This window comes from Littorina saxatilis, linkage group LG14, assembly GCF_037325665.1.
Source record: "Littorina saxatilis isolate snail1 linkage group LG14, US_GU_Lsax_2.0, whole genome shotgun sequence".
Lineage (NCBI taxonomy): Eukaryota > Metazoa > Mollusca > Gastropoda > Littorinimorpha > Littorinidae > Littorina > Littorina saxatilis.
The window spans coordinates 7,251,355-7,263,763 of record NC_090258.1 but is presented as its reverse complement, the minus strand read 5'-3'; the positions used below and the strand labels follow the sequence as shown (position 1 = coordinate 7,263,763).

The 12,409-nt window shown below is 42.9% G+C and overlaps 1 protein-coding gene across 2 annotated transcripts in view; it reads right to left on the bottom strand.

Moving 5' to 3' along the window:
• The window catches only part of LOC138947022 (multiple epidermal growth factor-like domains protein 6), a 93,053-nt gene that overhangs the window by 10,460 nt on the left and 70,184 nt on the right, over window positions 1-12,409 (bottom strand). For both annotated transcript variants that reach the window (XM_070318454.1, XM_070318455.1), the window contains 6 exons: window positions 7,169-7,300; window positions 4,668-4,811; window positions 3,353-3,493; window positions 1,980-2,117; window positions 843-1,124; window positions 1-186 (listed from right to left, as the gene is read on the bottom strand). The exon at window positions 1-186 is cut by the window's left edge and continues 203 nt beyond it. In XM_070318454.1, the coding sequence (XP_070174555.1) occupies window positions 1-186; window positions 843-1,124; window positions 1,980-2,117; window positions 3,353-3,493; window positions 4,668-4,811; window positions 7,169-7,300 (1,023 nt within the window). The remainder of the gene's footprint in view (window positions 187-842; window positions 1,125-1,979; window positions 2,118-3,352; window positions 3,494-4,667; window positions 4,812-7,168; window positions 7,301-12,409) is intronic.

Genomic DNA, 12,409 nt, shown 5'->3' with positions numbered 1-12,409 from the left:
CAGCTGAAGAAGGTCTAAAGACATATGCATTGGTGTGAGTTTGAGCCTGGTCGTTAGCACTGGTGTTGATGTGGTTGTAGCCGTCGCTGACTATGGTGGACATGAGGCGAGAGAAGACGAGCGGATGGTAGTCATAGCGACCGGCGATCTCTGAGATGTTGAAAGTCACCTGGTACGTCTGTACTCCTGCACATGATAATAGGGTACACGTGTAACGAGCTGTAAAGTCTGCACTCTCGAACATGATTAAGAAAAAGTGTACATGCACTGTCCGGGTACGTCCGCACTCTCGGGTGTAGTGAGGGATTCAGGGCAAAACATCAAGTAACAAGTCGCGTAAAGCTACTTTTACATTTAGTCAATCTGTGGAACTCACAGAACGAAACTGAATGTACTGCATTTTTGACTCTCTCTATATGTCTATGCATGTCTACTTACCGACTCCGGGACGTACCCTCTGACACGACTTTTTTTTTTTTACAAGATAAGATTTGTAACAAGATTTAAAGTACCGAATGTTATCTGATTTATTTTTTTTTTATTAACCTTCTGCCTTTTACTCTAATACCCATTTTATGTGGATAGTTTTGAATGAGTATATGCCGAAAACAAAACGGAGAGTAGGATCGATGGTGAATCAGGTTCGCATGACCTCAAGGGTTCTCGAGACAAGAAACAAGAAGATGATACACTTGTGACGCGTAACGCGTGACGCGTGCCGGCGTGCCGATTACAACTTGTTAGATCATGGGCTTGTAACTCGCCTGTTCATGTGCATCCGAAAACCCAACCGAATACTAGGGCCTCATGGCACCTTGAACAAGAAACAAACATGTACCTACCGATGCAAGTCAAGGTTGGGTCGTTCCATCGGGCTCGTGAGCGCAGGGGACATAAGCACAGGCCAAGAGTTGTGTTCTCTTTTCTTGACATTGGTGCACACCTCTGCCCCAAGGTGGCGTTGCAAGCGCTCGTTCTTCCCGCGTTCTTTTCCGTCTCATGTCCGTCTGTCTCACTTCCGTCTGCCTCGCTTTGTTCCGTCTCGCTTTGTAGTTCTTCTGACTCAGTAGAACAGGAGACAGGCGGGGGTCGGAGGTAGATTTTAGGCAGCGAAATGACAGGTCCTGGCAAGAAAGAAAAGAAAAGATTTCACAAATGCCTCCTGTAATATGTACATCTTGAGTTTCTGATAATTGCCGGCTACAGAGAGAGGATGAAACAGAAAGAGAGAGACAGAGACAGTAACAGAGAGAGAGACAGACAGACAGACAGACAGACACAGCCAGTCAGTCAGACAGACAAACAGACAGACAAACAGACATGCGGATAGACAGAGCCAGAGATATAAAACACTTTTTTTTTTAAAGGCACAGTGCAGCTGACAGCCTTCGTTTTGCGTTTTTGTTGCAGCTGAGTGCATTTACAGTTCAAAAACCCTCCTATGGTAGTAAAACAAACCCAAAACTACCCAACGACGACATCTGTGAAGCTCGACAGTTTCTTGTTCACGCGAGTGCATAAATTAACTTAGTTATTACGTGGTGTTTGGTCGGAGTTCGATTCAACTGAGTGATTCTGGCCTCCATTTTGTTTTACACAAACTCATGATGATGTCTGACATAGTTTGCTAGTGGCGTGTCTTTTTGTGCATGATGTGGTGATCTACCTGATCTAAATTTAAATCCAAAAATAGGTCAAGACCAGCCGGGTCCGAGTACGAAATTAATTCGTAAAAAATCGCAGTTCTTGACTCTTTGGATGCAAGTCAATGAAACTTGGTAGTTCTTCTAACGGATAGCTGCCTGAGGTATGACTAAAAGCCCCAGGGGCTCCGTGCACCTGGATTTGACAAGTTCAGTACCTTTGAAGAATGTTTTATTATTATTATTCATTATTACTGGTTGTGAATGCAGTCAGGTAGCATAAAGCCGTAATCTCCTTTGCTTCATTTTGTGGTTATACAAAACATTTCCACTTACTTTCAACACAGCGTGAACTGCTACGTGGCACGAAGCCGTACACACACGCGCATGTCTGATTTTCTGCGCACTCGCTGTGACGTAAGAATCGCTGACAGTGCCATGACGTCAGACAACGTTGACCTAGCCGACGTGGAACTGCACGCGCAAAGAGAGACAGGTATACACACGTGTGAAGAAAAGCGACTAAGGAATAATTTGTCTTTTCTCCATAAGCAGTTTTCTTAGTAAGTTTGCAAAGTAAGCAAGATGCAGAAAGACAGGAAACTGATAGTGAACCATAAATATACATTTTCTGAAAAGAATCCATGTATTGTATGATAATCATGTACCTTTTCCTAATCTGCTGAATTAAATCAGAAGCATACTTTTGGTTTTCATGCTGTTTCCTTCACCATTGTTTACATGGTTGTTGGTTCTGTAATTGTCTTTTATTTCATAGATGTTTGTTCAGTTACGTGTTTGTCTATAGCAATCCTGCGTACAATTTCACTCATAATACTTACGTACTACACAGATTACATACAAACTATTCACAATTCAGTGACGCACACTGCTCGGTGTTACACATATCTGAATACTTTTTTTTTTTTAAGAAAACAAAAAGAGACAAATCGAAGCCCTGGAGATACGTAGAAAGAGAGAGAGGGTGAGCGAGAGAGAGAGAGAGAGAGAGAGAGAGAGAGAGAGAGAGAGAGAGAGAGAGAGAGAGAGAGAGAGAGAGAGAGAGAGAGAGAGAGAGAGAGAGAGAGAGAGAGAGAGAGAGAGAGAGAGAGAGAGAGAGAAAGAGAGATAGGGACAGAGATAGGGACAGAGATAGAGGGAGACAGAGACAGAGAGAAAGAGGGACAGAGAAAGAGAGAGAGGGACAGAGAGAGAGGGAGACAGAGAGAGAGAGGGGGGGACAGAGAGAGAAAGAGAGAGAGAGAAAGAGAGAGACAGAGAGAGAGAGAGACAGAGAGAGAGGGACAGAGAGAGAGAGAGACAGAGAGAGAGAGACAGAGAGAGAGGGACAGAGAGAGAGGGAGACAGAGACAAAGAGACAAAATGAGGGACGCAAAGAGACAGAGATAGACGTAGAGAGAAAGGGGGGGGAGGGACATCGGGTTGGATGTCAAGCAAAGATGGGGACATACACAAACTGTCAAAGCACGATTTCTAAGCGTTAAAGAATTTAAATATTAGCATTGTACCTCTCTTTCTCCATTGTTTTGTTTTTTACAACCTATCAGAATCAACGGCATTGAATCTGTATGACTGTACTCTATTAACCCCCCCCCCCCCCCGCCTCAAACGGGCATTTCAGTGGCTTTGAATTGTCATAGCAACACTTCAACCATTAAGATCTTGAGAACGTCGTGTCAGCAACTTACAAGGCTGGCATACCGAGTTGTCCTGGTCCGAAAAGAAGTAGGTCACACATTGACACAGCCCGAGACTGCTATTGCACGTGCTGTAGGCTATGTTCTGACAGTGATCTTTTTTCTCACACTTGTCTCCAAGACTATCTGGAACTGTAAAATACAGAACAGAAGTTTGATATGCATTCGCTTACCAAGCAAAGCCACAACACACCATCAAATGGAAACATTTGCTACCTGATCAACATCGAGAAGAATGTTCAAATAACCTGAAAAACAGGTATGCTAATAATGATGCTACATTAATGCTTATACAAAATGCTTCGGTGAAAATGGCAGATTGATACACCAGAAAATCACTAATAAAAAGTATTGTTTGGGAATGTAAAATGTTGATCTTACTGTCAACCTTTAATTCGAAAAAGTGTGGAACCTGCCTGGCGACCATCTCCATAACAAGCACCTGGCTACACTGACCTCCCCATAACAAGCACCTGGCTACACTGACCTCCCCATAACAAGCACCTGGCTACACTGACCTCCCCATAACAAGCACCTGGCTACACTGACCTCCCCATAACAAGCACCTGGCTACACTGACCTCCCCATAACAAGCACCTGGCTACACTGACCTCCCCATAACAAGCACCTGGCTACACTGACCTCCCCATATTTGATCGGTCCCTTTGGTGGTCGTTATCGACAGGTTCGACTGTACAAACAAAGCTATACTATAAGATAGATAGATCGAGAGACATGTATATCGACAGGTTCGACTGTACAAACAAAGCTATACTATAAGATAGATAGATCGAGAGACATGTATATCGACAGGTTCGACTGTACAAACAAAGCTATACTATAAGATAGATAGATCGAGAGACATGTATATCGACAGGTTCGACTGTACAAACAAAGCTATACTATAAGATAGATAGATCGAGAGACATGTATATCGACAGGTTCGACTGTACAAACAAAGCTATACTATAAGATAGATAGATCGATAGACATGTATATCGACAGCTGCATAATTGAATGACGCTTATACAGATTGATTGAATAGAAAACAGACAACAAAGTCCGACAGTCGTCAACGTAAACTACGGACGGGGTTAAATCATATGTACAGCTCTGAACTACTTCCTAAAAAAAATGCAATAATTTAAATTTTAAAAAATCAATCAATCAATCAATCAATCAACCAACCAACCAACCAACCAACCAATCAACCAACCAACCAACCAATCAATCAATCAATCAATCAATCAATCAACCAATCAATAATTAAAACCACACACGTGAGGACAGTAAAATGTGTTCTCACGTTGCTGACAAGCAGTCCTGTTCATAGTGACGTAATGATCATCCGGGCACCTGCAGGTGTCTTGAGGACCGCAGAAACTGCTAGGATGCACGTGCAGGCGACACTGAGAGGGCGTGTAACATCGTTGTCCAATCATACTCGGTTCTGTTGATCATGAGAATATTATAAGATGTTTGGTACCAGCTTTTTTGTTGGTCCAAGGGGACTATATCGTCTTTTGTTTCATCTTTATCGACCAAGGCCGAAGGCCGCGGTTGATAAATATGAGACAAAAGCGATATGCTCCCCGAGGACCAACAACAAAATGCTGGTCTGACAACAAGCCACCAAACATCGTTTTTGTCATCATTTTGGTTGTGCAACAAAATGCACAATAACCCACAGGGAGACGAATTTTTAGAATCCAACTCCGGGCCACAAAGCATCGTCAAGTACCACGAGATAACACGTCAAATTAAGTGTTTATGACTTTTCGTTGTGGATTTTGCGATTACAGAGATAAGTTGCAAATTGACCATGAGTCGCCGCAGTAATTATCAACATTGATTGGGTCATTGAGAGTGAATGCTTACAATCGTTGTCCTCGGAAACACAAATCCAAAGCCGCGATGGTTCCACACATCAAACAATCAGCCTGATTGCCTTTTACTTTGACAATCCACGTTTCACCTGAAAGCTCAAACCCATTCACCACCTCGATTTATTGCATGGGGAACATGAGATTTATTTCCCAGGTGTTTGTGAATGAAAACTCGTGAAAATGATGACAAACGTTATGATTGGTATGTTTGACCAAATTATGACATTTGACAAGATAGAAACATTGTTGTACGAGACTTTTGTGTCTCGATCAATTTGGAATCCAAAAACAAATAGATTGCCAATTAACGTTCCAAAATTCAGAATCAAAAACCAGAAAGGTATGTTGTTGGAACGTTTATTTCTTGACAGAACAAAACAAAACGTTACGTCCAAAGTTATATCGACCCAGCGGTCTTTTAAGTGCACAGACAAACACTAATTAATTAGATTGCTTTTACGATTGAACGCACACAAACATGCACTCGTGTAGTCTTAGCCAGCCGCCAAATAATAAGTTTTAGTCGGCCGCTGATGTCAAGGAATAAAACGTCAAAATACAATGAATAAAGAATCAAAAAACAAGAAAGGTAGGTTGTTGGAATGTATTGTTTTGTCAATAACAAACGTTCCAACAACCTACCTTTCTTGTTTTTGGATTCTGAATTTTGGAACGTTGGCAGTCTCTTTGTTTTTGGATTTATTTACATTGAATAAGAAAAGAAAAGATGAATTAACTCAAGAAAGAAACTATCACAGATATTTCATAGAACGTGGTGATTGACTGAGGGTGATTGACTGAGGGTGATTGACTGAGGGTGATTGACTGAGGGTGATTGACTGGGGGTGATTGACTGAGGGTGATTGACTGAGGGTGATTGACTGAGGGTGATTGACTGGGGGTGATTGACTGGGGGTGATTGACTGGGGGTGATTGACTGGGGGTGATTGACTGAGGGTGATTGACTGGGGGTGATTGACTGAGGGTGATTGACTGAGGGTGATTGACTGAGGGTGATTGACTGAGGGTGATTGACTGGGGGTGATTGACTGAGGGTGATTGACTGAGGGTGATTGACTGGGGGTGATTGACTGGGGGTGATTGACTGAGGGTGATTGACTGGGGGTGATTGACTGGGGGTGATTGACTGAGGGTGATTGACTGGGGGTGATTGACTGAGGGTGATTGACTGGGGGTGATTGACTGAGGGTGATTGACTGAGGGTGATTGACTGAGGGTGGTGATTGACTGAGGGTGATTGACTGAGGGTGATTGACTGAGGGTGATTGACTGGGGGTGATTGAGGGTGATTGACTGAGGGTGATTGACTGAGGGTGATTGACTGAGGGTGATTGACTGGGGGTGATTGACTGGGGGTGATTGACTGAGGGTGATTGACTGGGGGTGATTGAGGGTGATTGACTGAGGGTGATTGACTGAGGGTGATTGACTGAGGGTGATTGACTGGGGGTGATTGACTGAGGGTGATTGACTGAGGGTGATTGACTGAGGGTGATTGACTGAGGGTGATTGACTGAGGGTGATTGACTGAGGGTGATTGACTGAGGATGATTGACTGAGGGTGATTGACAGGGTGATTGACTGAGGGTGATTGACTGAGGGTGATTGACTGGGGGTGATTGACTGAGGGTGATTGACTGAGGGTGATTGACTGAGGGTGATTGACTGAGGGTGCTAATGTAACCGCTTATTGCACACACAAAAAACTTTAATTTCAACCGACATGTTTTTGTATGAACAGAAGAAGATGATGAAGAAGAAGTAACAAAGAAGAAACCAGGGATAAAATCGAAAGCCAACGCAGGGACTGTTTATGTGCTCATCCGAGAGAATACCTAAAGTAGTAAGTAACCTGTACCTGTCTGTTATTATACTTTCCATACGCACAAATTGTTCTTACGTTGAACGCAGGTAGTGCTGTTGGAAATGACGTCATATCCGAGTTGGCACGCGCAGTGTCCCGTCAGACATCGGCTGGGTCCCTTCACATTGCTGCAGTCAGAGTTCAAGGTGCACCAGTCGTCCACGATTCCTGGTGACAGAGGCACTTTATCTGTCTTAAAACATTTGATTTTACAAACAAAACAACTGAAAATCATGACGGTAATAATCATAATAATAATTCACTTTTCTATAGCGCAAGTCCCGATTCAATGCTCCAAGCGCTTTACAATTCCAATAAACACACACACACACACACACACACACACACATATACACACATAGGTGGTTTTACAGTCATTTGGGGTCGGCTGTGTATCAAAATGCCATCTTGCTCAAAACACAGGCATTTGGGGTCTCTTTTGTTTTAAGTGTTAGAAAGTTTCTTAAAACTTCAATGAGCGTTAAATGCCATTTTAAAGTGTGAAAACTCATTTCAGGAGGTTATTACATAAAATGCAACCTCCAGCGTGATTTTTAGAAAAACAGACATTTGGGGACGATGTTTGCTGTACAGCAGTGAAATGGGGACGTATGTGTACACAAAGTGCAGAGCTAGAATTACGTTATCGGTGCTATGAATGTTTTAGGTGTTAGAAAGTTTGTTAAAACTTCAATGAGCGTTAAATGCCATTCTAAAGTGTCAAAACTCATTTCAGGAGGTTATTACATAAAATGCAACCTCCAGCGTGATTTTTTAGAAACAAACAGGTATTTGGGGACGATGTTTGCTGTACAGCAGTGAAATGGGGACGTCCAAAAGTGCAGAGCTCCCGCAGAGCTATATGAATGGTTTCATCACATACATGGCGCTAGGCGACATATGTTGTGAAAAATTTTACAAATCACGTTTTTGCGCCCGATATTTTCTTGTCATCTCCAAAGTCAAGGGACAAACACGAAATTCCTTGACTTTTGGGGTAGCGCGACTCTGTTAATTTTAAGAATTAAAAAAAAAAAAATTCATTACTAGGATGCCCCATCGTTGGGAAATTCCGGTCGCTTCCTCCGAGTGGAAAGCTAGCAGTGACAGAGTCGCACTACCCCAAGTCAAGGGATCTATTAGTCCTGTTTCGCCGTTATCCCAATTCGCCCCCATCCCATTTTGGCGACATTTCTCAGGCCAAGTGTCATTTTACCACCATATCATGTACCATTAGCTCCACATCCCATTTTGGCGCAATCCCGTTTCGCCGTTAACCCATTTCGCCCCATCCCATTTTGGCGACATTTTACAGGCCAAGTGTCATTTTACCACCATGTCATGTACCATTAGCTCCACGTCCCATTTTGGCGCAATCCCGTTTGGCCGTTAGCCCATTTCGCCCCCATCCCATTTTTGCGACATTTTACAGGCCAAGTGTCATTTTACCACCATGTCATGTACCATTAGCTCCACGTCCCATTTTGGCGCAATCCTGTTTGGCCGTTATCCCATTTTGCCCCCATCCCATTTTTGCGACATTTCATAGGCCATGTGTCATTTTACATGCCATTCTAAAGTGTCAAAACTCATTTCAGGAGGTTATTACATAAAATGCAACCTCCAGCGTGATTTTTTTAGAAACAAACAGGTATTTGGGGACGATGTTTGCTGTACAGCAGTGAAATGGGGACGTCCAAAAGTGCAGAGCTCCCGCAGAGCTATATGAATGGTTTCATCACATACATGGAGCTAGGCGACGTTGTGAAAAATTTTACAAATCACGTTTTTGCGCTCGATATTTTCTTGTCATCTCCAAAGTCAAGGGACAAACACGAAATTCCTTGACTTTTGGGGTAGCGCGACTCTGTTAATTTTAGGAATTAAAAAAAAAAATTAATTACTAGGATGTCCCATCGTTGGGAAATTCCGGTCGCTTCCTCCGAGTGGAAAGCTAGCAGTGACAGAGTCGCACTACCCCAAGTCAAGGGATCTATTAGTCCTGTTTCGCCGTTATCCCAATTCGCCCCCATCCCATTTTGGCGATATTTCTCAGGCCTAGTGTCATTTTACCACCATATCATGTACCAATAGCCCCACATCCTATTTTGGCGCAATCCCGTTTGGCCGTTAGCCCATTTCGCCCCCATCCCATTTTTGCGACATTTTACAGGCCAAGTGTCATTTTACCACCATGTCATGTACCATTAGCTCCACTTCCCATTTTGGCACAATCCCGTTTCGCCGTTATCCCATTTTGCCCCCATCCCATTTTTGCGACATTTCATAGGCCATGTGTCATTTTACCACCGTGTCAAACCACTAGCGCCACATTCCATTTTGTCGCCATGCCGTTTTGCTGTCATCCCATTTTGCCGCCATCTCTATTTCGCGACATTTTGGATTGTGGCAAAAATGGAATTTGGCCTAAACGTAATGTCTTCCTAGTTGAATAACGCAGTATAGTAGTATAGTGAGGCTTGGCAAGAAGAATAAATAAAAAATGTGATGGCGGCCAAATGGGATGGTGTCAAAATGGGATGACGTGCTATTGTTATGACACGGTAGTAAAATGACGCTTGGCTTGTGAAATGTCGCGACAATGGGATGGGGGATAAATGGAATACGGTGAAACGGCATGGCGGCCAAATGGGATATGGTGTCAAAATGGGATGTCGCGCTATTGTTATGACATGTTTGTAAAATGCCCTGTCACGTAGTCTCAATCCAAATTGGAAATCCATAGCATCATCATTATAATCATCCTCATCTCATTAATCATCCAAAATTATAAATTTTATAAAATGACGCTTGGCTTGTGAAATGTCGCGAAAATGGGATAGGGAAAAAAATGGGACGGCGGCAAAATGGGATTGCACCAAAATGGGATGTGGATCAGCCACTAGATTTCCAATTTTAAAGTCTTAGGTATGACCCGGTGTGACGTTTTCATCTTTCGCCGTGTTGATATTTCGATTTTCGGCCTCGTTGATCTAGTATAAACTCTACACTGAACAAAAAAAACACCCTTCGATAGTACTGATGAGCGACCTTGTGTACCTTACATTCATGGGGCCAAATTTGTCCAACCAATTATTTTATTTAACTTAGAAATTTGATTCATCCTAAAATGTTTCCCTTCTTACTCAAGGGACGTAACCACTCGGTACACGTTTTCGAAGAATTCGATTTTGGGAGTGAAATCTATTTAATTTCACAACCAATTTTTTTCACATGCAAGAAACTGACATGCTTTTTGTCCATAAATAATTTCTCTTCTTAATTTTACCAGGAAACAACATTTCGGTCTCGAGTAAATATCGAGGGGGAAATATGTACACAGGCGAAAGATGAAATCGTGACACCGGCCGAGGTTCAAACCCACGACCTCCCGATCACGGGGCGGACGCCTTACCACTAAGCTAATCGTGCCGGTTTACCCTTGAGTGACAGACGGACAGACAAAAGAATATACAGACAGACCGTAATTAACACAAACACACACACTCAGCAGAGCAAAGCGGTATAACACACAAACTCAGCAGAGCAAGGCAGTATTACACACACAGACTCTGCAGAGCAACTAAGTCGGTGACACACAGACACAGTTATTTGGGGACGATGTTTGCTGTATAGCAGTGAAATGGGGACGTCCAAAAACCGATAGCTCTGCGCTGTGCTATGAATGGTTTCATCAGTTACATATGGCGCTAGGCGACATAAGAGTATTTCCAATCCAGTCAGTAGCTAGCATTCACGACCCTGACAACGGATGGTTTGAGTCTGATTTATGAGAATGAGAATGAGGGAGAGAGAGTTGTATTAAATTGAATTGAATTAAATTGAATTGAATTTATCTTTCTCTTAACACTGTAACAGAACAAGAAATGCTAAAATGGTTTTTTTTCCATCCCGCCCTCGCCCATTGAGTTGAAATAGAAGTTAACCACATTATGTTTGAAAATGTTCCAGTGCTTTATGTACAATAATGTTTCAATACAATCATAGTGTATTAACATTTTACCAGTATCAGCTGCAAAATAGAAGTAGTGCTTTACAAGTTTCGAAAGAGAAACAGCATGTAATGATACGTAAATGGTGTACAGCAGTGAATTGGGGACTGTTTCCCAAACAGCAGTCAGATGGGGTCTGGTTGTTGTACAGCAGTCATTTGGAGGCACAAGCTAAAACTGCTTCAGAGATGTGTGTTTTTCATTGGCTTTGATCTCCGCTGAGAGGGAGAGAGTCAGAAAGAGCGACATAGACAGATAGACAGAGACAGAGAGACAGACCGAGACAACAAAGGAGAGGTTAAGGACACCCCCTTACCCTTGAGTGACAGACGGACAGACAAAAGAATATACAGACAGACAGACCGTAATTAACACAAACACACTCAGCAGAGCAAAGCGGTATAACACAAACTCTGCAGCAAGGCAGTATTACACACACACACACACACACACACTCTGCAGAGCAACTAAGTCGGTGACACACAGACACAGGTATTTGGGGACGATGTATGCTGTACAGCAGTGAAATGTGCTTGTTTGTTTGTTTGTTTGCTTCACGCCCAGCCGACCACGAAGGGCCATATCAGGGCGGTGCTGCTTTGACATATAACGTGCGCCACACACAAGACAGAAGTCGCAGCACAGGCTTCATGTCTTACCCAGTCACATTATTCTGACACCGTACCAACCAGTCCTAGCACTAACCCCATAATGCCAGACGCCAGGCGGAGCAGCCACTAGATTGCCAATTTTAAAGTCTTAGGTATGACCCGGCCGGGTTTCGAACCCACGACCTCCCGATCACGGGGCGGGCGCCTTACCACTAGGCCACCGTGCCGGTATGGTTTGAGTCCTATTTATGAGAACGAGAATGAGGGAGAGATGATTGTATTGAATTGAATTGAATTAAATTGAATTGAATTGATCTTTATCTTAACACTGTAACAGAATAGGAAATGCTAAACTACTTTTTTTTTTCATCCCGCCCTCGCTCATTGAGGTGAAATAGAAGTTAACCACATTATGTTTGAAAATGTTTCCAGTGCATTATGTACAATAATGTTTTAATACAATCATAGAGTATTAACGTTTTACCAGTATCAGCTGCAAAATATAGTAGTAGTGCTTTACGAGTTTTGCAAGAGAAGCAGCATGTAATGATACGTAAATGTGATATAATACAACAGCGATCAAAGTTCAAGTCTGAAGGTAGGCTCTGAGAAGTGTAACCAGTGCATGCAAATCCTTGGCGATATGATTTATC